The sequence below is a fragment of the Atta colombica genome, unplaced genomic scaffold, assembly GCF_001594045.1.
Source record: "Atta colombica isolate Treedump-2 unplaced genomic scaffold, Acol1.0 scaffold166, whole genome shotgun sequence".
NCBI classification, from domain to species: domain Eukaryota; kingdom Metazoa; phylum Arthropoda; class Insecta; order Hymenoptera; family Formicidae; genus Atta; species Atta colombica.
The window spans coordinates 887,654-914,084 of NW_017259257.1; the positions used below are offsets into that span (position 1 = coordinate 887,654).

The 26,431-nt window shown below is 41.4% G+C and overlaps 1 protein-coding gene across 4 annotated transcripts; it reads left to right on the forward strand.

The window, feature by feature from the left end:
* The first annotated feature begins 1,294 nt into the window (after window positions 1–1,294).
* LOC108686230 (histone acetyltransferase KAT6A) lies at window positions 1,295–25,927 on the forward strand. 4 transcript variants are annotated; one of them, XM_018191410.1, is made up of 6 exons: window positions 1,295–1,346; window positions 11,795–12,560; window positions 16,841–17,307; window positions 17,467–18,959; window positions 20,925–21,304; window positions 21,378–25,927. In XM_018191410.1, exons 2-6 carry the CDS (start codon window positions 12,033–12,035, stop codon window positions 25,788–25,790), a joined length of 7,281 nt encoding a protein of 2,426 aa, XP_018046899.1. In that variant the 5' UTR covers window positions 1,295–1,346; window positions 11,795–12,032; the 3' UTR covers window positions 25,791–25,927. The 4 variants fall into 4 exon arrangements, with proteins under 4 accessions (XP_018046899.1, XP_018046900.1, XP_018046898.1 ...); XM_018191411.1 differs by lacking the exon at window positions 1,295–1,346 and adding an exon at window positions 2,832–2,851; XM_018191409.1 differs by lacking the exon at window positions 1,295–1,346 and adding an exon at window positions 3,190–3,556.
* The last annotated feature ends 504 nt before the right edge of the window (window positions 25,928–26,431 follow it).

Genomic DNA, 26,431 nt, shown 5'->3' on the forward strand with positions numbered 1-26,431 from the left:
ACCTAATATATCAATTACACACGAGGCAATTACGCACAAGCCAATCACAGCGCTAGAAAAAAAAAAATAAAAAACCCTTCACAGAAGTGCTGTGATTGGCAGTGTGCAAGTGAATCACTCTCGATAGCAATATTTGTTTGTGTTCAGCAGAAAAAACAGCTTTGCAATTGTTGTTTTAAAAATTCTTTAATATGATTGATCTTTCCCTTATTTCCTCATTGAATCTAAATATATCCAATTATATTAAAGACTTTTACAACAATTGCAAAACTATTTTCTCTGCTGAGGAATGCAGCCATTAAACTAATAATTCATTTGTCGTACGACAAATTTCTTAAGTATGTTGATTGACTGTCTACGAGATAGAATATTCCTGAAAATTCAAGAACTTATTTTGTAGTCAATTGATGCAACTGAAAAATTTTTCAATTTCGACAAATGAAATGGGCCTATTGTTTTAGCTGAACTTGGACAGTTCATTCTTCGTCTTTTATTCTGCAATATGGAGAGGAAAGATGTGAACCATGTAAAAAGCTAAAAAAGAACAAGTTTAATATTAACCTTCTGAATTTTAAACGAGAGAAGTGCAGGGAGGGTGCATCGCAGCCGAGAAAAAAAAGAGGGAACAATTATCTCCAATGAGTTCAGACATCAGACAGAGTACATCTCTGTCGCGTCTTGTTAGCGTCGTTCGCGATGGTTCTCCCGGTTCTCTCAATTGCATTGCATCGAATTCATCGGAGTCGTCTGGTCATCGGATGCATGCCTGTGATCGCCTTGATCGAGAAGCGGCCATTGTGCCGCGCGAAATGGGTCTCCTTTTCTTCACGCGGTATCGCCATTAAAATATCGCGCGCGATACGTGAGTTCACGCACACGCACACGTGAATTCGTACAGATTCGTATTTCGCGCGCGGTGCATACATATACCGCTGCGTTGCATGTACAGTCCTTTACTAAAAGCAACTAAAAGATTGCAACACTTTCTTTTTCGATGCAGGCTTTCGGAATGCAGTCTTCATCGAGCGATTGATTCTTACTTATATTGAATCTAATAATTTACATTCAACTGCTCTACGAGCAAGGGCGAGTTCGAGAAAAAAAGTGTTGCAACTTTTTTGTAAATGAGTACATACACATACATGTATACGTGGTACATGTGACCGACCACAGTGTGTTTGTGCAGTACAGTCGGGCGCATGTCAAGTGCATCTCGCAACCGGCCTACGGATCTTTCTCTGTTCGACATTCGAGATGTTTCATGTTTTTCCATTTGCACGTGCGTGTGTGTGAAAGTTTGTCTGGAAAAATAAAGGACATCGAGAGCTGTATACTGAAATATCCTTGTGAGTGCATCAGTGTTATTCTTTTTTGCGAAGAGATAATGTAAATCATGTTTTTTTCCTAATAATTTATTTCTTGATCCACGTGATGCTTTACGGAATTATTGTCTTAAGGTTTGTCCGCGTCGCATGCTTCAACGGAGCATGTTTGAGCATGCGACGCGAATGAACCTTTGAATATTGCTGCTTTCAGCAGAAAAAAATAATTTTGCAATTGTATTGTAAGATTCTTTAATAGTTGTGTTCAGCAGAAAAAGCAGCTTCGCACTGTTGCAAAATTCTTTGATTGGGCTTGCCGTTCCTCACTGAATTTAAATGTATAAATGGTATAAACCAACCATATTAAAGAATTTTACGATAGTTATAAAGTTGCTTTTTCTGTTGCACGCAGTTATCGTGATTAATTTATACATTTAAAATTAGTGTATACATTTGATTGAGGAACTAACTGCAAGAATCAATTGCATTAAAGAATCCTACAATAGTTATAACAGTAGAATCTTACAAAGTTTCATGCTTTCATTGTTAAAACAGTCTCTTGTATTCTATCTATATGAACAGTTCAACAATGTATTGCAGACCAAGCATTTCTATGCTTTTATTATATTTATATAGTACGAAATAAAGCTGAAAATTGGCAGTAAATAAGTTTATAAATATATAAACAGGATTGGATATGTATTTGAAATATTTTTTTTTGAAAAATAGTATTTGTAAGACAATTGTATTTTGTGTTTCAGCAGAGAACATGAAAGTGCTTTGTATTTTGTATTTCAAATACTATAATTGACAATCAATTTTATTACTTAAATTATAAAACTTTATTTCAATCTTTTGATTTTAATACAAGATACGTAATTTGCACTGCTGAAATACAAAATACACTTGTATTGCAAAAACTATGTTTTAAATAAAAGCATTTCTAATATATGCCCTATATATAAAATAAATTGATATTCAGTTTCTCATCTTGTCTCAAGATGTATTTTTTTCAGCTAAACTTTCATTGTTCATCTACACCTTAGATGCATTTAAGAATGTTTCATCATATCATCATTTGTTATTAAAAAATAAACTTATATCTCTTCAAGGAACACACAAAAGTTAATAAAAAAATCAAAATGATTTAATTTTTATTCAATTAAATAGTCAAATTTTATAGTAAAAAAATCATTATTTTTAACTTTCATGACGTTCACATAAATAAAATCGTTTTAACTTTTTCTTGCCTTGATCTGTTCCCTGATTAAGAGACAAATAAAGTTATGATAATGTCCTGTGATATTATTATCACTTCTATAAAACCCAATGGCTTTTTAAGTTGTCAACTTTCAGCTTCAATCTACGGACACAATGCTAGGTCTATGATGTATACATATTATATGAAATAATCATCAATCTTTTCTCCCCTTCTCCTCATATCCTTTCTTCCTCGATGTCGAATAGATATTACGTCATCGTGAGTTTGCCAGTCTGGCACGTGGTTTGGAGCATAATATCGTCCGCGGGTAAGGTTAGATTAGCGCCGAGAAAGACTAACTTGTCTCCTGTAATTTCTCAGGTCGTAACAATCGGACTATTAACGTACCCGATCGCACGAGAACGCTACTCGCGGTCGGAGCATATGCACGCATTAATAACACACGACATCTCGCGACGTAATATACGTGCATTCGTCCTTTCATGTGTGCGCACGCGCGCGCGCGCGCAACACATACGTCACGCATTCGGATCGGAGTCGGACAGTCGGAGTTCGGAGTCGGATCTCGGACTCGGTTGGACTCGGTACGACGCCATGTGATCACACCGTAGAGCTGGCATTGCTGGCAAGAGCGCGTGGTGTGCGAATACATGAGTACATACATCGTGGTGTGTGTCGAGTGAGACGCCGCATTGGGATTGGCCGACGGGGGAACAGACGGGAACGCGTGCCGCTTACGGCGTTTCGGTGTTTCGTGCTTCCGCCGTCGCGAGCCGGAGGAGCGCGACGGTGTGCGCGCAGTGCACTCCCCACCGCGTGCGCGTAGTGTGTAACCCCCGCGCGACCGCCATCTTTGTCAAGTGGGTAACCTTTGTTGATTTGTGTGAAATGTGACGCCGTTGTCGCGAGATAATTGGTGATCGTGATTACGTATCTCGTGTTACGGTAGAATCCGGTGAACCTGCGATCGCCTCGTATTATTTGGATATATCAATGGGATCGTCGCATACAGGTAAACGTCTGCCCGCTTTCCCAGGCCGTCGCGGCCGATCTTACGTGCGTGGAAAAACCACGCGCCGTTGTCGCCGTCGCCGTCGTCACTCGTACGATGCATACGGGGACCGGGAACGATGTCGTCGCGAAGCCGCCTATGGGTCTCGTTTAGCAGCGCGAGAAGGTGCGATACGATGGGAAGAGAAGGAAGAACTCGGAGTATCGGGATATTCCCTGCATCTTGTTCCGACGTACGAGGTATCGTACGTCGCGATATCGGAACGTTTTTTTCCACGGGCCGTGCCAGAACCGCGCGGGGAAACGAGACGATCGCGAGGAGGAGACCGCAACGGCGACAGCGATGGCGGTGGAGGAAAAGGACACGCGCGTACGTCGGAAACGCCTGGACGGCGCGCGAGAGTGCTTCGCGGACGGAGCGGAACGGAACCCGAGAAGCAGCCCGTCCGACTCCTCTGGCCTCAAAATGGCTGCCCATCGCACGAATCTCAACGTTCCCGCACGCTCCGGTCTGTCCGCCTCGACGTCGCGCGGACATCGTCGGAGCGAGTACCACGTCTGTCGGCAATCGGCACGACGTCCAGTCGAGGCATTTACTCGTCTGCGTCATCCGAATCTCGATCAATTCATGACTCTCAGCTCGTCGGAAGTCTGTCACGTCGCTCGGCGACGGCCGTCGGCAACGAGATAGTCACCGACTGTCGCTGTCGAATGCCCGGACGTTGTTCGCGCATCATCCGTTCGATTGCGGAGGTCATTTTGCGCGGATATAGCTTGCCGTGAACATCCCATGCGAGAAAAGTCGCTCAAAATGGCTACCCGTCGGACGGCGAAGTGCCGTTCAACGCTCGGCGGCGAGTCGCGGTGACCCGCGCGATTCCTACAATCTCGCTTTTATCGCGTTCCCGCGATTTTCCGTCGCGCGCCAATTTGCGTCTCGCCAGGGTCGACCGTCCGACCGATCGATTGCTTGCTCGCTCGCTCGCTCATCCACCCGCTTGCCCATCCGTCCATTCGTTCGTCCATCTATCCGTCCATTCGTTTTTGTCTCCTCGCCTCTTTCTCTCTCTCTCTCGGCCACATCTCTCTTTTTCTGCCTTTTCGCCTCCAATCGCTTCGCCGAGACGAACAACGGCGAACGCTTACGTTTCTCGCGCGTGTACGCTTCGCCGAGCGACGAGCGGCAGCAGTTAGGGTCGTTGACGACAAACCGCTCCTCGGTAGCGACGGCAGCTGGCTCGTTCTCTCTCTCCCTCTTCCTCTTTCTCTCTCTGTCTCCACTCTTCTCCGCGTCCTCACCTTCGGCCGCCGTCGCTCGCTCGTCCGCTCGCTCGCTCACACGCTCGTTTCGTTCGTTCGTTCGTTTGTTCGTCGAGTGAGAGGGGCCCCGACAAACACGCGCAGCCGGCGGCCTCTCTTCGCCCTCGGCCCCATCATTTTAACCGGACGAACAGCGGACAAACAGACGGACGTGTTCGTTCGTTCAGCCGGTATTTCATTTCGCCTAATAAGATAGCCGCGCGCGCGAGCGGAGAAAGACGGCGGAGAGGAGAGCGAAATGTGCGTCGCGGCCTCCTTCCTTCATCGCTTTCTATCCCCTCCCCTCCCCCCCCCCCCCCCCCCCCCCTCTCTCTCTCTCTCTCTCTCTCTCTGTGATCCCTTCTTTCATTGTTTGTCCTGCAATGATCGATCCTTAATTCATCTACGGAAGGCTTACCTACTACTGAATCTTACGCGTTTCAAGGAAATAATTTTTCCATTCGAGGTTCCGGATGCTCGAAACAGGTTTGGAAGCGTCCTTTATGCTGTTCCGCCGCGTTTCCGTCGCCACGAAGCATCGCGATTATTTTCGCACATTCATCGGAGAACTGGCTCTCGTCGAAAATCGAAGGCATATAGATTTCCCTCCGAGTTGCGTGTCGGAGAAAAAGACTTCGATCGAATTGGCTGAAATTGTCATGCTGGTCACTTTTATCGTATGATTTGCGCGGAATTCTAACTAGAATTTAACTAGCATTCTGGTTATTTCACTATAATTATGAAAGATTCAATTAGAAAATTCTAGTTTATCCATTTCTAATCAGAAATTTCAGTAATACCAGATTCTACTGTGTGGAATTTTCCATCTCTTCCACGATCTTCACGGTGGCCATACGTTCTTTATTGTAAAGAATAGACCTTCATTCTTTTCAGGTACCTGAAGTTCTTTAAATTTATGTATTTTTTTCAAAACTCAGTTCTGTCCTTTATTGTAGTATACCGGAAATTTCTTTCCAATAAATTAACATTCCAATCAAAGGATAAATTTTTATGTAAGAATAACCGACAAATTTAGTTTCGTGCAAGTGCAATATTAGCCCAAACACAGCAAAGTGACAATTATGTTATGATTGAAAAGTGACTTTTAACAGTCAAAAGTTGTACCTATTTTGTGTGTGACGTCATTTTAATGTTATGATGACTTGTACTTTACTTCTAGGAGTTGTCTAAGATATATTGCGTAAAAAAATTCAGAAATTTATTGCGCACATTTCTGACAGTCACAAACTATAATAGTTTGGATATATCGAGGAATAAAGTCTTAAAATTTTCAGCTTTGCCCTTTATTTTTCCTGAAAGAATATCACCGTAGCGATCTCTCTCGCAACATTTCGCGAGAAACGCACGCGAGGTGGTTTTCGCGAGTTACCTCGCTCCGAAAGTGTGTCGCCATTCGTAGAAAATTTCATCCTTTCCTCCGTCCCGCGGAAAGAACTGTGCTCGTCAATGGAATATTAAAAGTTTCGTGCCACGTAGTAAAGATGCGAGTACTATGGTATCTCTCATTGAAGCCGCATGATAAAACTGCGATAAACACGCGGCGTTCCATTGACGTTTCAGCGTGCAACGCGCAAAGTCGAGGATCGTTTCTGTCGACGGCTGCTCGACGTATGTTTCTTTTTTTGACCTGTGCATTCCGCCGTCTATATTCGAGAAGTTTCCAATTTCTCAGTTGCGTTTCTCCTTTCCAGAAATTATGATTTAATCTCTAGAGCCGATACACGCAATGTGATACGACAACTTTCATGAGCCAGATAAGCGAGATTTGCTTCGTTGCGATTGCAAGCATTAGTATAGTAAATATTACTGAAATATAAATTAATGATTACATTTAGCTGCTACTTTGCAACTGTTGTGAGATTCTTTAATATGATTGGTTTATATATTTAGATTCAGTGATGAACTAAGGATAAGAATTGTACTGAAGAATTTTAAAACAATTGCAAAGCTATTTTTTCTGATAAACGCAGACAATGACTCGTTATTTTTTTTCTCTCGATAGTATCTTATAGCGACTGTATCTTGAAATATAGCGACGAAACTGAGATAATAGAAGTTAGCGCTAATCGACGTCGATGCAACGGGAGCCTTGGAGTGCACCGCCGAATTGCGTCATGTCGCGTCATTCTTCCGGCGATAATAATATGACTATATATTTACATTTTTAACGCGTAACTGGTCTCCTTTTTTCTCTTTAAGTATCGCTTTATAATAGAATTTGCTGAACAGCTCGGATATTAAATTGAATTTATTTACAAAAAAATGTACATAATTTTGGAATCGCGAGTTTCATTCATTATTACGCCCAATGTACTTGACTTGTGAAAAAAAGCTGTCATTCTTATATATTAATCTTTCTGTCAATGTATATTGAGAAAAAAAATTGTTAATTTGACTAAATGTGTTTAATTTGTAGTGATTATTTATTTAATTCAAATATTTATATATTTAGGTTAACAGAATCTTGTAATTTAAATCATTTAACATTTATAAAACATGTTATTTATATGGATTAACAAATGTTTGCTTAACAGCCCGTGACTGTTATATTTAGTTGAGTCAACTAATATTTTTTGAAATAGCAATTTTTTTCTCAACCTTAAATATCTATATCGAATTTTAAATCGTTGAAGTTTTTTAATTTTGTTAATATTCTTATAAGATGCCTAAGCATCAATATTATTAAATTATTTGTCAATTTAATATGTGACATTATTAGTTCTGTTTATAATTGCGTTTTGAGACTGAAAGATATTTTGATCACAGCTTATAGAATTAGAAACGTATATAAATTCACATCACGAAATATTCAAATACTAAGACGCTTTGAAAATAGGATTTCTCTTAATTTTTATTTTAGGTTCTCTTTCTCTCTCTCTCTCTCTCTCTCTCTATCTCAAATTATAATTCAAAAATCTTCATACTTTTATGCGAATTTTGTTATGATTTTTAAAAAGTTCCATTCTTCAACAACAAAAAACTGTTTTGTACAGATTTTATCTTGTTTTCATTTTTATATTTTAGAGCATTTTTTTGTAAAATGAAAAAATGAAAGCATCAATAGAAGAGTTAATACGAATTTCCTAAAGAATGTTTCATTCATGTCGGAGCGAGTTTTTAGAATCCTTCAACGAATCCTTTCAAAGTAGTCATCTTCCGGTTATTCAGGGTTAAAAAGAATCCTGCGGAGTAGTGCATTATGTGTGCCTTATTTTATCGTTTCGAGAACAGTCGAACGTGAACAGTCGACAGGACTGGTTGTCAAAAGTTGGTGAAGTTTTGGCGGGAAATGGACCGGCTCTGAAGATCGTATAGACATCTTTTGAGAATAAAAAAAAGTGTCACGTGGTGAGAAATATCCCGGTAGCGAGGGCTTTCTAACGAAGCCGGTTTTGCTGGAAGTCCCGTGGCGTCTCTTTTTTTCTTTCGCCTTCCTCGACGAATGTCGGCGCTAAACCGTCTGTATTTATTATCACTGGCCTAGGTCAACTCGTATCGCGACTACATCTGTCGTTTAATTATAGCACAATTAATCCTTTTCGCGCTCGCGGTGTTGGAAACATTTTCTGTCGAACTTTCATGTCCGTTAATATTTAACCAATTCTGATACATGCCGTTTATTTTGGAAATTTCCATCAGAATCTTGTAGATGACCTATTGTTGACCTTAAAAAAATTACTTAGATGTCCAACATTTCTGTTGTCAATTTGATTCACGAATCGAAAAATGAATTAGTATATTGTTTTTTTCTTACTCTCTAAATTTTTTGGAGTGAGATTTATTTCAAAAAATTAAAAAAATGTCAAGATACAGTGGCTGTGTTTAGCAATTTTGCAACTGTTGTCAAATTCTTTAATATGATTTGTCTTGCCCTTATAGTTCCTCACAAGATTTATATATCAAAAATCATATTAAAGAATCTGACAACGATTGTTGAAATACTTTTTCCGCTGAACACAGCCAGCTGTTCGTTAAAGGTATGCAAATCACTTAATCTTCTTATTTACAATTTTAGAAAAGGTACTTTTGAGCGGGGTAGTTAATCAGATTATGGATTCAGTTACCTAACGACATAAATAGGGGAGTATCTATAGGTAAAAGGTGTGTAATTCCGGATTGTGAGTGGCTGTTATCCAATTGTGAAGTGAACATGATCTTTTAACGCGATTTCCGTCAGCGATCGAAGCATACTTATGCGATATGGATATTGCATGAAAACGGTGGGTGGTCTTTGTCTCCTCTCGAACAATGGATCTCTCGACCGACCTACGGTCAAACTTTCCGCTATGCTTACTGGAGAATTACACTTTGTGTATCCCGTGCGCATTAAATAAACGCCGTACATGTTGTTCTATTAGGAACATTTAGGCCACGTGACCATTAAGCGCATTGTTTCTCACGCTTAAGTCATAGCAGATTATGGCAGAGATTCTCGAAGCTAACGAGAGTCATTCGACCTTCTCTTTTTCTATTTCCTTTTTTTTTTATTTCCGAAAGTTCAGCAGTCAACTAATTTTGTCGACGCAACGTTTTGAAGAAGGTTATAAGAAGTACTTCTTGGATCTTCAAAAGTTTAGCCTGAGAAGTTTATCCTTTTCCGGATCGCTGTGTCTTTTATCTGACACTGAGACTTCCTTCGAAATGTTATAATGTATCTTACTTTGAGATATTGTAATGCTCACTTAGTTCTTTGAAATTAATTTCAAGCATAAGAGAATTAGAGCAAAAATAAGATAAATATATATATCAGCAAATAATTTAGATAGGCATATTACTGGACATGTATTTGTTGAGAAATTAATTGAGTATTTATTTTTATAAACTATTATTTCTGTGATACATTTATCAGTTTTGAGAAAAAGAGCTGGATATGCTAGAAGTAGCTTAAAACTATTACAAACATTGCCAATAATAAATAATAAGTTTATTTCTTATTTTGGTCATTTTTATTTCTTCAATTGTTTATTATTCTCTTTATTCTTTCTTGTTGCCATTCTTTTATCATCTCAATATTTATATATACAATCGAAGTTAGATCTTGATGTTCAATAATATTTTTATATCTAAATTTTAAATAGATCTTTCAATATAATGAAACTACGCGCCATTTACTGTTGGACTTGAAAATATTGAAATGCAATCATATAAATACAATCAAATAAATTCAAACTAAAATAATAATGTCACAATTAAATTGATCATTAATTTGAAACATTGTACAGAATTATAAAAAATTTGCAACAGTTGCAGAGCTGCTTTTTTTACTGAACCATGTAAGTTTAAAGGAACACGAAAAAATAAAAACTTGAGATGTTAAAATAATAATAAACAAGAAGAAATAAAGACGACTAAAATGATAAATGAACTCATTATTTATTATTGACAGTGTATTATTATTATTATTATTTATTGATTTAAAAGAAAATGATGATCTCTTCGACATTCAAGAAGAGAGATTCTTGAAAGCGATCAAATCTGTACGTGTGAAAAAGTTCAGATCTGAGATATCGTATTCTACAGCCTTGGAGCTTCAGAACTTCTTGGCGGGAAGGTTATCTCAGGTGGATCAATCGATATATTTACTCTATTCTTATTGTTGTGTCATGGTCCTGTAGATCACCGATCACCGCCGTGCGTTTCAGCGTATTCACGCGACCGACTTTAATAAACCGCGCGCGCCTGTGAGCTGTTTGCGCGTTGCGCAATACCCGCTCGGGGCATGGCGATTTTAAATATTTGCTCCGAACCACTCGTGTGTGTTCGTTGCCACGTGTATGCACGCATGCACGCACGTGTGAGTTTCGCGCGCGCAGGAGAAAGTTCATCGCTCAGAGGGAAACTGGACAGTCGTTTACGACCGGAGTCGAAAATCGCATGACCCGATCGTAGAATCGAACGCGGTGTTGTATAACGCCGTGTTAGTGGCGAACAAAGACGCGCTGAATAAATCCCGAAGCCGGTATAATTCTGGCAAGTTCTGCGAGCACGCGAGGATGATCTTCACGCGCGCTCTCGATAATGGAGCGCGAGTCTAATTGAACAAGCGCGTAATATTCTTGTTAACACGTTGACTACCACATGTTTTTCAAAGCGCTAGTAAAAAAACAACTGCTACATAATTGGAAAATTTGTGTTGATTTTAACACATTTTTCGAACTCAAATTTTTGTGTTAATTTAACACAAAGCTCACATTGCAGATAATAAAACGCAGAATTGTATCTAAACAAAACTTGTTAATGCTAGAAATACTAACGTTTCTTATTCACTAAAAGAATCAAATGAATAAACTTGCGTGAAAATAAAAAAAGTGATGAAAATCAAATATTTTATCAATATAAAGGACATGATTATTGAAAAGTCAAAAATTTTCAGAATTTTATGTTTTACACAAAAGATATAATATTAATTTGAAAAAAAAATGGTCAATAATATTTTTCATATTTCTAGTGTTAATGTAATTAAGTCTATTATTATATATGACAGAATTTTAGTGACATATAGTATTTTAATTGATCAACATTGACTCAACAAGTGGATCTTTGCTTGTTCTGAAAATGAATCTTCATATCCGCAATAATCGTTTTGCATGATTGAATCCTCCTTGGAGGTCCAAGAAGTCCGCTTTACATAGATTATCGGTCAAAAATAAAATTTACTGAAATTACACTGCACATATAGCTTAATTACAATCCTGCTTTTATCCCTCTGAATAAATATCTTTTACGGTAAACGGTAATTCGATCAATTTCTTGCACGATGTACTTATATGCCAGTCACCTGATGGCTTTCGACGAGATAGAGGACGTCAGATACATCTTATGGTGCGGCATATCGGAAAAATCGTTTAAAGCCGGCGGCCGAAACTCAGCAGACTCCCACGCACTTCTGCAACCCCATTCAACCGTGCTCTTGTTTCAGGGTCAGCGCAATAGCTTGCGGTGAGAACGTGAGGAAGTCGTGAGGGGCTTAGCATCCAAGACGAAGAAACCGAAGAGTTGCAACAGAATGTAAACATCTGCTGTTCATCACGACGTCGCCTATCGGCAGAAGGAGGAGGAGGAAGGGGGGAAAAGGAAGCACCGGCCGTGACTTCGTCTTCGTCGACGACGTCGTCGTCGTCGCCGTCCGCGCCGTTCGCGCCGCCGACGGAGACGCGATGGACGAGCCCGAGACGCCCGAGACATGGTCAACCTGGTTTCTAGATGCGATCCGAAAGATACGCAGTCAGAAACAGCGACCGAGCGTCGAGCGAATATGTCACGCTATACGCCAGCATCATTATTATCACGAGGAGGATATCGCCGAACACTTGGAAATCGCTGTCAAGCGCGGCGATGTACTCAAAATTTTCAACAAGGGTCAATCCTCGTATAAGGATCCAGGTATTGTCCAATCCAAGAAGCTCACGGTCACCAAATCAGCAGATCTCAGCAAGATCTTGAGCAAGGCTGTACGCGAACTCGGCGAACGCGACGGATCGAGCTTGAGAAGTCTTGAGAGATATATTAGGCAGAGTCATGCCGTCGAGGAGAATGCCGAGGGTGATCTTAGAATCTCCCTCAAACTTTCCGCCAAGCGAGCTGTTGAACGAGGACTAGTAGTTCAAGATGGCAAGCTCTTTCGACAAACGGACAGGCCACATGGCAAAAGATACAGCGATGGCGGGGAACCGCCCGTACCCAAGGTGAGTCACTTCGACTAGCTTATAAGTCGTGCATTCGATAATGAGTCATTCTGTGGAAAACACGTCTTGTGACTCGCCAAAATTACCGACGGAGATGTCGGCTGAATTACAGCTTTATAGCTCTCTATACTCTACGTATTCTCTGACGATACGATCTATTAGAAGATGGAAAGTTTTTCATAAACATTGGATAACGCTGGTTTCTTGCATGAATGATTCTTTTCTATCTAATCTAGCAATACATAAAACCTGTTTGCGTTGTTTGCACTTTTTGCACTCAGCATCTTTGCTTTCTCTCTCTTTAATACTCGAATATATAATATATTTATCTCATTTTAAGTATAAAAATTTTGGGGAATCTTAAGCAACGCGAACAGACAGAATGGAGCAGTCAAATGCATGCCTGCTGTAGAATGAGAGGTAGTACTTTCTGTTTTATCTCTCTTGTTGGCATCTCTTTGGTGATTAAATTCCAGCGGGAGACAAAATTATCAATGAGATGTAAAACAAAACAAACAGGTCTTCTATATAGTATTTTTACAGCAGTATTTTTACTGCGCGTTTGACTATTGTAATGCTTAGTCTATTATATATATATTCTATATCCATGGTCTAATCACTAACTGAAATTATTCATAATCTAATTAAACAATTTACTTAACAATTTATTTCAGAATTGTATAACAGAACTATTAATCCTAGGATTCTTGGAGAATAATTTCAGTTAAGGTTAAAGTTAGGTAAAAGAGTTAATTCCGATTGAATTTACTTGACATTAGTACCAGCTAGAAGGAAATAATAACTTATTAATTTAGGTTCTTAGCTTCGTATAATTATGATTTTATTTTTGATATCATAAATCGCAGCAACAGTTTTATGAATATTTTTTACGATTTTATAGCTCGAACATATAATAAACCGAATACCCTCAAATACTCGAGTAAATTTAGCTTCCTCGATGTTGTGTTGTGATCGCAACCGAGCGACGTTATCGCAATGAGATAATCAGAATGTAATATAGAATAATTCATCATCAAATAAATATCGCTAATACGGACGCAGGCATTTATCAAATTCTCTGGTGATTCTGTAAGATTTTGACGTTTTGCATTCCAGTTTTTAAATCTCTAAGATCAATAATATTGGTTCCAATATTACTGATTAATCTCTAATAAAGTTTAACTCACTGTTTATCTTTTTTTTAGGATTAGAAAAAGACAAAGTAAATTGACCTGAGATTAATCTAAGTTTAGTACGATTTATAAACCAGTGACAAATTGTTTACGCGATCAACACAAAATTCCTTCGAATAATCGGAGTAAACTGTTCAAATCAGATTGAGGATGAGAAGCGTACATAGATGACATTGGCGTACTCGTCGAATCTAATCGTGAATCTCTTCCCACCGCGTCACTCGCGTTACGCGTCGCTCGGTTCGCGCGCAAACGAGAACATTCAAAGCTGGAAAAGTATTGCGCCGGGTCACGCCGTAGTGCCCACGTTCCGGCGATGTTGGGAATGTCGGTTGGCGATCGCTGGAGTGGGACGATTGCGCGGTGAGGGGAGAGGATAGCTGGAGAACGGGCGGGAAGGGGAGGCGGAAAGGTCGAGATCGCGCCGGGACGGGACGATGGGCTATCTCGGACGACTTCCGGCGGACTCGTTTTGTATAACGTTTCTCTTTTATTGATCCTCCACCGCGGAATCGCGCTCCCTTTCTTTCTCCCATCGTGTTTCGAGCGCGAAAAATCGCGGCGCGCCGACGCGGATCCCACCGATATACGTCCCCATCGTCCCCATCGTGCATCAGGTGGGTGGGTTACCCCTGGCGCGCGGGGGTTGAACCATAGGCGCCGTACGCTCGGCGGTTCATTTCCCGCGCTTTTTTTTCCCCGCTGCCTCGTCGTTACACCGCAAATCGCCGGCCGCTGAGACGATCGATCGTTGACCGCGCGCTGTTTTGCGAGAACGACCATTTTGAAAATTACACTGCAGCGGGCGAGACCCGCCGCCCGGGTCGATCGCGACGCTCGTCAGCGACGTCAGCCCTCGTCAGCCTGTACGGAAAAAAATAAACCCGTCGTCCGAGTCCGAATTAAGGCCTCTATTCTGTAACTGTTAACGACAGTTAATGCTATTGTTATATTATTGTTTCGTAGCTTTTTTTATCATGTACAACACTTGTACAACGACAATGTAACGTTATGTCATTATGAATTATAGAATAGAGAACCTAAATACCTCTTAGAAAGTCATTGATTCTTAGTGATCCAATGAAATAGAATTTTGTTTATTTAAGCTCGCCTCCATCAATGTAATATTAACTTTAATCTTGATTCAATTTACTTAATTTAATTCTATCTATTTCTAATTCTAAAAATCATGCCCGTTTCTATCAATATAGTTTAATTTTAATTCGGTGTAGTTTAATTCTAACGCAACTATCTCTTTATGTTTTTCTAGTTCTGAGGATTAGAAGAAGATAAAGAATAAATTGAACTGAGATTAAAGTTAATCTGCATTAATAGAAAGTATCATTAGATAAACATAAACAGTAAGTTAAATCGAGATTAAAATTAATCTTACTATTGGAGAAACTGGACCTTAGACTCTACGATTTCTCATATTATAAGTCATCGAGGAAATATTCTGAAATGTATTACTATCAAGCTCTTGATAATACCGAACCGAGATTAAATTAAATTCGTAGAAATATGCATATCAAGACTTTCATGACGGATGTCCTACCTGATAAATAGCGAGATGAAAAAAATAATTTTGAAGTGAACAGTTTCTATTGTGGGAACACAAAATCTTGCATAATACATAAGAAAATGAATTAATTGAAGTTCTTCATTTCCTTTCTTTCCATGAAATAAAAGATCTTCTGTGCTTCGGTCTTATTGTTCACATTTAAAGACATGTGATTTTAGAAGAGAAATAAAATTGTTGGTCCTTGTTTCGCGATTAAACTAATTTGAATGTCCATCGGGTCGATGTTTGTAACACACGATAAAATAATACTGCTCTGAATCGCGATAACCTGAAGTATGTTTTGCGCGACTTCGATGCGGAATGAAATTAACGGACGACGTTGGCGCGTGAAGCATTTGCGGATGCACGCGTAAAAGCGCCGATACAGCGAGTCGTCCAATCGCGCAACAGGTCGCAGCGGCTGGTGCGAGAAACGGAGGCTGTGTTTGCCCGCATACACTTTCTCTCTAATTTCGTTCCGTCTTCTTAACTAAAGAAAACAACAGCCCTGTACGTGCATTTGCATCAGATTACTGCCTCTCCTTTATAACGAGCAAACGTTTAAAAAAAATATTACTCTACGAAACCTTTTTCAAAGAGAGTTTATTTGTTTGTTGAGAGATGGAAAATTTTCTTTATCCTTTGAAGAATCAAAATTCACAATATATTAACAAGTTAAATATTTCTTTAAATTTTTGGAAGCTAAGGGGCATTTTAATATTGATTCTTTTAATATTGATTTTAATATTGGTTTATCTTATACGTATTATGACTAATTTTAATTTAATTGTATTAAATTTATATATTTAATTATACATATATAATATGAATAACCAATTTGTTGCAAGCTTAGAAATAATTCTAAATATAGGACTAAAACATAGGATTAAAACGCGAGAATATTACAGAATACTTCCTTGAATGTAAAGAATTTTTGTGTGTGAATGAGCGTTTCTTTCAAAATTATCGCTACCTGCGTAGCGATAATTTTGAAAGAAACGCTGCATGGTTGGCGCAACACGCTCTTAATAAGATGCACCCTTCTGAAGCATAAGAGACCGTCGTGTCTAGCCAGTATTTCTGCGTTACTGCCATCTAAATGAATAATTATGTTCCGCGCCGGGACTCACTCGTCTTTTATATATGCAATACGCAATGATAGATGGTATCGAGCCGCCGATATGTGAAGGCTGATATGCAGCTGGCGTGTGAAGGCTACGGAAGTTTCACTGTTTAAATTTATATTTTATAGGATTTTCCTCTTCCAGATGACAAGAAAAATTCTCAATAACATAATATCAATTTTACGCGCGCGCGCGCGCGCGCGCGCGCGTGTGTGTGTGTGTGTGTGTGTGTGTGTGTGTGTGTGTGTGGGTGTGGGTGTGGGTGTGTATACATAAAGCTGAAAATAACATAAATTCTATAAATTCTAATATTGTACGCTATGTTATGTTATAATTACTTAGATACTTTTATTTGGATATTTTTACTTTATCGATTTATCGATTTCTGTTCGTTTCTTGTAGTTGCCGGCTCCTTTGCCAATATGCAGAGAGTGCCTCGGCGCCACAATGGCTGGTAACAACAATAATAGCAAGCGGAACGCCAACGAAAAATTAAGCAGGTGCTGCGTTTGTGGTGCGGCTCTACATAATTCTTGTGCGCCACCGGAGCTTTCGATACTCGTCGATCGAGGTATAACTTGGTCCTGCGACGGTTGTTCGCCAACCTGTGCCGGCTGCGAGCTAGAACGGGAGTCGCAAAATTATCTCGTCAAGTGCGCCGATTGCGTCAAGTGTTACCATCCCGCTTGCATCGAGCCTGCCCTTGATAAAAAAATCAAAGCACCCTGGAAATGTCGGCATTGTCAAACAGCACACACGCCGGTCACCAAGGAAGATGGTAAACGAGGCAAGGCTCAAGATGCGAATTCGATCGATGACACGCCGACTAGCGCGAGGAAAAGGCTCAGCAAGTTACGCGAGAATCGAAAGTGTGTATAGTTTATATGTATTTGATTAACAAATGCTCTCTTTCACTCATATTGCCTCGTGACAAGTAATATTTTCGACTTTGAGATAAAAAATACAATATTGTAATATGATTTTATATGACAGGATTAATATACATATTGTTGGTTATTTCTTTACAGATCGATGGTATCCAGAAAGAGCTTGGCGAACACAACTCCAGGCAAGAAAAGCAATGCGGTAGTGGCTCAGGTTGACAGCAGCTCGGACGGTAATGCGGGTGTTGTCTCCCCTCGTCAACCACCTATGATTTCCTCTCCTTTACCACAACCCCCCACCCCACTCGCAGGCCAGGGTAGGCTGCTCGAGGAAAAGAACGACAGGATTTCTAAGGAGAAACAAAAATTCTTTAGATTGAGCGCATTTAATGCTGAGCACAATAAATTGAAGCGGGTGGGGGGCGGTGATAAATCTAGACCCTCGCGGAATGTTAACATTAGGTCAACTCGGGGCGGTGCCGCGAACCCGAAGAAAATCGGAACGTCGCGCGTATCTAGTAGCAGCAGCAGCAGCAGCAGCAGCAGCGAGGCTGATAATAGTAGTGAGAGTTCAGAGGGCAGTAACAGTAGCGATGAAGATGATGATGAGGACAATGAAGAAGACAATAGCTCGAGCGAGAGCAGCGATTCCTCTTCGTCGGACGACGTCCAAGATGGGAGAATTAATTCTCCTAAGACGAAGGCGCCATTCGCTTGTGACCTCGATGAGGACAAGCCGTGGGGCTTTGCCGCTGCCGCAGCAAAGCTGAACGTAGACTCGCCTTTCTTCAGTAATATTACCAACACTTTTGGCGTGTCTTTACCTAAACTCAATGTGGGCGATACGCCGACCTTTGGCTTACACATACAACAGCCAGCCACTATCAGTTCACTATCAGATAATAAAAAGAAAGACAAATCCGAACGCAATGCCACCGGCGTTGCAAGCATGGATAATAAAGTCAAGCCCGGAAGCGGCCAATTGAGAGGTCTCTTTGATGGCTTGAGTCACTTTTTTTCAGCATCCGCAAATAGCAGGGCAAGATCGGCTGGTGCACCGGCACCGAATTATGCTCCAGACCGAAGAAAAAGGCCTAACGTAGAAGATACTGTTAAAACGAACAAAATTCCGAAAGGAACACAGAGAAACAAACTAGACGATTCGACTGGCACGAGTAAACTCAAGGATCGCAAAAAGACTGAAGTTACTTTTGAGATATCGAGATTACCGAAGCCCGGTATCTTTGTACCTTCTGACGAGAGTATGTTAAGTTTGTTTAATGAGAAACTACCGAGAATGACGCCCTCGGGTCTGGTAAAAACTGCAGTGAATAGTAAAAGACACGAACATGAGAGGAGAAAATTGATGCGAGACGCACCGTCACTTGTAAAATGCGCCGCGGATCCATCATCGCCATCATCGAAACATGAACAACAACAACAGTCACGAAAAAAACAAATGGTTTCGGATACGAATATACGCCACCCTGTACCCGCCGTTGGGAAATTCTCAGGCCTCGGTTTTGATCCTATCAAGTCAAATCCCAATCCAAAATCCAATCCACGAACCTGTACTAGCGCCACCACCACCAACACCACCACGACACCCCGCGCGACACCCTGCTCCATCAGGAAGGGTAAGAGTCTACCCCACCCGTTCACAAGTTCCTAACCTCGATGCACCCTAAAAAATGTCGCAATGAAGACTTCCTTCTAATCTAATCCTAGCTCACGATCACGTGGATGTGTTGGCGGTGTGGTGTTATGATGAGTGTGGTGTTAATGACCGTGCGTTTGATAACCATAACTTTTTTTCAAGATAACGTGATTGTTCTGATGTGTAGTAAAGATATAAAAATTACCTAGAGACATGTTCAATTAAAAAAATATTTTATATATATAAAAAATTTAATTACAACTTAATATGATTGATCTTAAAAACAAATTGCGAACAATCAGGTTTCTTGACAGGATGTTAATCTGCTACATAGTGTAAAACCAATGATAATGTGTATATTTATTGCAGGAAATGTACAGAAATATAATAATTAGGAGATACATACATTAGATTCTATTAGAAGAATTTATAAAGAATTCATTTTCATTTGTTTTACACTGTGGATACTATTGTGGTTATTGCATGTTATTAATCATATTATTATTTGGCTCTGGCATTTTTTTCCTTTGTCCATGCTACATTTGGAAATGGCTATCAAATCAAGAAATACTAAAACAATTTTAAAGAATACGTCCTTTTGTAGAGGCCTTCATCCTATATTTATTATTTTAAATTTAGTCATCATTTTTCAGGATACTTATTCAGGATATATAATAGTCGCATCTGCAACGTATCACATCATGTACATATAACATTCGCACTTTTACAGAGAAACCTTAATTTTTCATTGTAACATTTCGATTCTATTCTTTATTTTGAGTAATTGACCGATTTATATTATAGCTTACACGATTTCTGACCTCAATCGCGCAAAACAAGTCCTCTTGTTGAATTTCGGCAAGTTAATTTACAGAGACGTTACGAAATTTTGTTTTTCAAGAAAATACATACACGTGATCAGTCTTTGCACATTTTATGTAAGATGAAACTCATTTTATGTACTGTGCAATGCTTAATCAAACGCTACGTGATCGATTTGTTGTCTTTTCTTCCCCTCCTTGTACAAAAACCGAGGTATAATTTCCAGGCACTGAAGAAAAATACGGCACTGGGTGGCTTATTTTACTCAGCCGCTCTCTTGTACCATTCACTGGAGCCTACCTGCTGCTGCTGACACTTAGCAGGCACTGTTATATACCACCGCCCCTTACCTGTTCACGAAAAAAGACAAGAAAGTTCCTGCCGTCGAAGAGCCAACTTTGATACTCTGCCAACACATCCCACTAATCTAACCCACAGCTTTGCTTTGGATACTACTCACATTATTAACGGCAAATGAATTATTCGCATTCTTTTGTCATATTACATTAGATCGCTATTATCACCATGCTATGCCGTTCGATTAATTTTGCTTTGTTTTTATGTTTGACCCCAACTGATTTCTCCAACAGAACGTGACTAATACTCCGTTATTTTGAATATCTAGTTTACTCAAATCATTAATATTTAAATCGCGACTAATAAATATTAGCAAAATTGCCTTCACTTTTTGTACATTTAGAAAAAGTCATTATAAAGTCGTTATAATATTAACGTAATTTTATTTTTTATCTTGATACGTGCAGCATCAGTGCGCTCTTCATCAACATACTTTAAAAATAATATTTTCAAACTACGCATATATGATGTATTTAACTTATCGTGTCTTATTCATAACATTTCTTATTTACGAATTCGTTCGTTAACTTTCTTTTACATTGACACATCATTTTTTCTATTTTTTTCTCATACAATAAACTATTACAGTTGTAGGTAGCAGTATCACGTAAAGTAATTATTAATGATTAAATATTGACTGATTTTTTTATAAAATTGATTATAATAAAAAAAAAAGAAAATATTGTTCAAGAAAGATAATATTAAAATGCACAGGTCGCTAAACGAATTCAATTAACACTCGTAATCATTTTTCTTCATTTTACAGAAGAGCCAGTTGTACCCCAAACTTTACCCCCAGGAGTCACACAGAAAGACGTGGATCTCATCAAAGAGGCTCGTGAGAGGGCTCGGCTGACAGTTAGCAACGACGAGAATGAACAATCATTGTGCATTAACACGTCGAATGCATCCGGCAACGCACCACGAAATCCTGCCGCGATAGTATTCGGTCGGTATGAAGTAGAGACATGGTATTCGAGTCCGTTTCCTCAAGAATATGCGCGATTACCAAAATTGTTCTTTTGCGAGTTTTGTCTTAAGTACACAAAAAGCCGGGCTGTGCTGGACAGGCACATGGACAAGTGTCAGTGGAGGCATCCACCCGCCACCGAAATTTATAGGTGCGATGGATTATCCGTATTTGAGGTACGTACTATAATAGATATTTTACAGCTTTTCTTTCATTAACGAAACTAAAAAGAATATTTTTATATTTTAGATCGATGGTAACGTAAACAAAATATATTGTCAAAATCTGTGTTTACTGGCGAAATTATTTTTGGATCACAAGACTCTGTACTATGACGTCGAACCGTTTCTCTTTTATGCTATGACCAAAAACGACAAACACGGCTGTCATTTAGTAGGTTATTTTAGCAAGGAGAAACACTGTCCGGCTCAAAGGTACAACGTATCTTGCATTATGACTCTGCCGCAGTATCAACGACAAGGTTTTGGCAGGTTTCTCATAGAATTCAGTTACCTGCTATCTAAGGTCGAGGGCCTTCCGGGAACACCGGAGAAACCGCTTTCGGACCTCGGTCGAGTGTCGTATCATTCCTTCTGGAAAAGCGTAGTGCTCGAATACCTGGACACGCATCGGAACGATACTGAGATCAAGCTGGGCGATATCACGAAGGAAACCGGCGTATCAGCACATGATATCGCCACAGCAATGCAATTGCTTGGATTTATAAGGTCGGTTCATTTACCAGGAGATGTGAATACTAGTAAAGTGGCTGTGGTAGTCGATTGGAGCAAGGTAGATGCTCACATGGCGAAAGTACGAAAGAGTTTGCGCATCAAACTGGACGCCGACTGTCTCAGATGGATACCGTTAGTCACGCAGATCCCTAATCCGTATCAGAACCAGGAGGAGAACGGTGACACTGGCTCGGAAATGTCTCCTGCAGTTGAGCCTAAACCTATGCCAGCTGTTGTCGAGAAGATACAAAGAGTGAAGATAAAGAAGAAATCTCGGGCTAGAAGAGCAAGCCAAAGGAAATCAACACCTTTGAAATCGACACCTTTGAAATCAACATCTTCGAAATCGACACCTTTGAAATCAACATCTGTGAAACCGAAGGCTTCGCAAAAAACTGCAGCATCTCACAAGGACGTATCCAAAGAAGAGAAGGATGTTAAAGATACGAAGGAGATTAAGAAAGAGTTGAGAGAACCAAAAGAATCCATAAGGGAAAGCCGTAACATCGAGAGCACAGAGAATCGAAAAGATTCTCGCGTGGAAACAGACGCTAAAAATGCAACGTCTACACCAAGAAATGCGCGCGCCCTTGGTTCGGCAAGAAATGTAACTCCGACGACACCGTCGAAATCAACGCCAATAATGACGATGTCGAGAAGAAGGATCAGACCACCTAAGACGCTTATGTCCGAATCAATCATCACACCTTTAAGAAAACGAAAACATTCCGAGAAAATTGAGGCTGAGGAAGAAAAAGTGGAAGTCAGTAGTAGGAAAAGGACGCGAGAATCTCTAAGAGAAAAAGAAAAGGAAAAGGAGAAAGAGCGAGAAAATGAACGAGAACGCGAGAAAGAAAAGAATAAAGTAAAAGAGAGGGATAATAAAGCAAAAGAAAGAGAATCTCTGAAAGAAACTTTGGTGGACACTAGAAAAACACCTCCTAAGTTAGATTCCGTGTCGAGTCCACCTAAACTGGCAAAGAAACAATGCAAAGTGGACGATATTTTGTTGAAAGTTACCAGCAGACAAACTAAGTTGCAGGCAAAAGAAAAGAAAGCTCTGGAGGATGCGACGCAGTGTAATGGTAAAGAGGAAGCGCGGGATATTAAGAACTCTCCATTATCTAGGCGGAGTAGAAGTAAAACGATGGAAGCTCTAAAGATGCCGCAACTCACGCCTGAATCTCCCAACACGAAGAATAGAGCCGAAAGTCCTGTGATACCGCCACCTTCATTGTCTCCACCGCCTGAATCGATGAAGAGCTCTCCCGTTCGAGATAAACAGCCATCTGTGCCAGAGTCACCGTCCACGAAGCACTCTGGTAACAGCGATAATAAGAGCGAGGAGAGCGCGGAGGACAATGGTTTGCCCGTTCCCACAGAAACGGAAGTAGTATCTGCGAGTTCCGGCGAATATGAGGGCGGCGATGAGGATGAAGGGGAAGAGGAAGAAATAACTGCACCAACGCCTAAACCAGTAATGCAATTGGCCTCGCCCAGCACGGAGAATCCCGTGAAAGAATCGTGTGAGAACGAGAAGGCGGATAACAAGATTCAGGAGAAAGACAACGACGAAAGTTCGCAGAAAGTGGAAGCAGCGGATTTAACACCAACAGTCGGCGACGATCAGACTGAAACTTTAAACGAATGTGATAAGGACTCCGAGATTGACAAGCGCCCAGTTTGCAGTCCGGAGGCATCGAAATCAGTACCTGAACCAGTTGTTTCACCAAAAGAGGAGGAAGTTGAAAAATCGGAGAGCAGCATTATGCTGAAGAAGGATGATGATGATAGCAATAGCCCACTTAAAGAGGAACTCGTTAACGAAATGCCGAAAGATGTCAAGATTGATCTGTCGCGACCGAAAATGGAACCTTTACCCATAGAAAAGAAAGACACATACACTCTCATCAACGCGGTGGTGACATCAGAAGCCGAGCCTCTTACGCCGCAGGAGAAACCGTTGCCCACAGTAGAACAGGATACAACCTTGCAATTACAAACTCAAACGGAGGAACTGAAACAGCATTCGCCTGAGAGCGGTAAAACCACGCCGCATCTTGAGAATCCAGGCTCAGTGAAGAGAACACCACCGTCGCAACCAGATTTGCCATCTATGGGAGTCTACACTCCGGACTCGACGACTAATTCTGTGCACTCGTTGCATTATAGTCAGTGTGATCTGGATGTGAGTCAATTGGGCCTGGAATCGCCCACTTCCATAGCCAGTGATCTTGCATCGCAAAATAGCGTGGAGAGACCTCCCAGTGCTTTACCATCTATTCCGCCGCCTGCAAACGTACCGATTTCAGTCGCCATGCAGATTACAACGCCTGTTACGTCATCGGTGTCAGTGAATATGCCGCAGCAAGTGCAATACGCCGATTGCTCGATGCCGCAGCATACACCGCCGACTCATCATCCGAGCATCCATCCGATGCATCAGCCACATACCCCGCAATCCCTTCAGCAACCACGTACTCCGCAGAGCATCCCGACTCAGAGCCCACAACCACTTCCGCAGAGCCACACGCCGCAACCGATGCCACAATCGCACACGCCGCAAAGTATACCTACGCAGAGTCCGCAACCATTGCCACCAAGCCATACGCCTCAGCCGTTGCCCCAATCACATACGCCACAACCGATGCAATTATCGTTGGCACAGCAAGCGCAGAGTCAAAGTATGGCGCACAGTCAATCTCAATCTGCGCAGTCGCAACAACAACAACAATCTACGCATCAGCAACAGCCACAGCCTCAACAACAGCAAACTCAATCTCATCAATCACATAGCAAGCGCGCCAGCGGTTCACAGACCACACATAGATCCAGGTCGACGCAACAGAGTAGTAGGTCACATCGAGTCACTCCACCGGCTCATACCACCCAGACTTCTCAGCACAGCGCTGTGACGTCGCAGACCAGTCACAGCAATGTATCCGTGGCACACACGGCGCACATTGCGATGCCACCGCAATATCAACAATCGCCATCGTCGATGAGTGTACCACCGGCAGTACATCCGCATTCGCACACCCCGCACGCTGCGCATTCGCACAACATGGCAGTGATTTCGCAAGGCAATTACATGGCAGTAGCGGGTTCGCAAGGTTTCCCACAGAATACCTATGCTGTGATCCAACATCGCAGCGGCCGTTCCGGTGCGCCGACACCTTGCACCACCGCCACGAATTTCTATATACAAACAAATCCCCCGATGCCGCCACATTCGCATACCCCAGCGCCAACTCCACTCTCCACTTCCGGTGGTAGTCATCAAACCACCAATTCGTGCAGTCTGGCGAAATTGCAACAATTGACCAACGGTCTCGAAATGATACCGCCCACACCGCCACCGGCGATGAACCTCACGCCGCCGCCACCCATCCCACATACTATGACACCACCGCAGACATCGCGGCAGCTACCAACGCCACCTCAAGTTGGACCCTTGGGTTATGCAAAAAATTATTGTTACAATGTCAACACAGTGCCTCCTGGCACGCCCGGACCGCCTAGCCGATCCACCTCGCGTTCGTCCGCGAACAATATGCCATCGCTCACGCAGCCGTATCCCAGCGAGAGTCTCTACCGGCAGACTCTCGATCCGAGCGGTACCTGCCCACAGATGCAAAGTGCGGCGAGCCGCGTCAGCCCGAATGTTGCCCTCAATACGAATCTCATGGCAGCCGCTCAGTATAGTTACCGGGTAGCGCAACCAGCGACCGGTTATATGAACCAAGCAGCGCAGCTTGGTGGCTTTATGAATCAGGCGAGCCAGCTACCAGTCGGCGTGGTGAATGTACCAGCACCATATCCGCAGGACCCGCATCAACAAAATCCGGCGGCTGTTTACACTACGTACCACGGTTACATCAATGGTGGTCTCATGCAACCCCTCAACAGCTCTATGAGGCCGCGCTAGCCACCGATTATTGCCTACTCCAATCGGATCAATCTCTCTCGACATTCGGACGGATGAACGAACTTCTTCGCGCGACAAGTTAATGCTCTCTTCGATACGATCATCAATAGCGACCCATCTTCGATCTTCTACCATATGATTGACGCCGCAGACTGTACTTCCCCGATCACTCGCTGCCTTCATTCAGCTCTGTCCGCGAACCAGACTTGTTCTTCTCGTCACACTGATCCATTCGCGACAATCCTCTTTTCCGATCCAGGTGCTCCACGGAGCCTCCGAAGATGATGGTGCTGCAATCGCTGCGATTGGCGAATACAAAGGGCTTACATCGATAGCCGTAGTGGACAGTGCAGATCGCAAGATAACTCTGTGACATACTTATAAGCAGAATCTACGTTCGGTAATCCGTTCGTCAAGCACACAACCTTATTTTAATTCTTTATCGTGACTCAGCAGATTATATTCGCGAAAGACCGGTGTACCTAGTACAATCAAAATCATTACGCGAATATATATGCTTATTACTGTTTTAACTGCACATTCAATTTCAGAAAAACAGGAAGAGAGAAATAAGGAAGGATAATTAATATTGATATAACCTTTTCGTCTCTTTATTCACGCCCGTTGACAACGGGATGTTT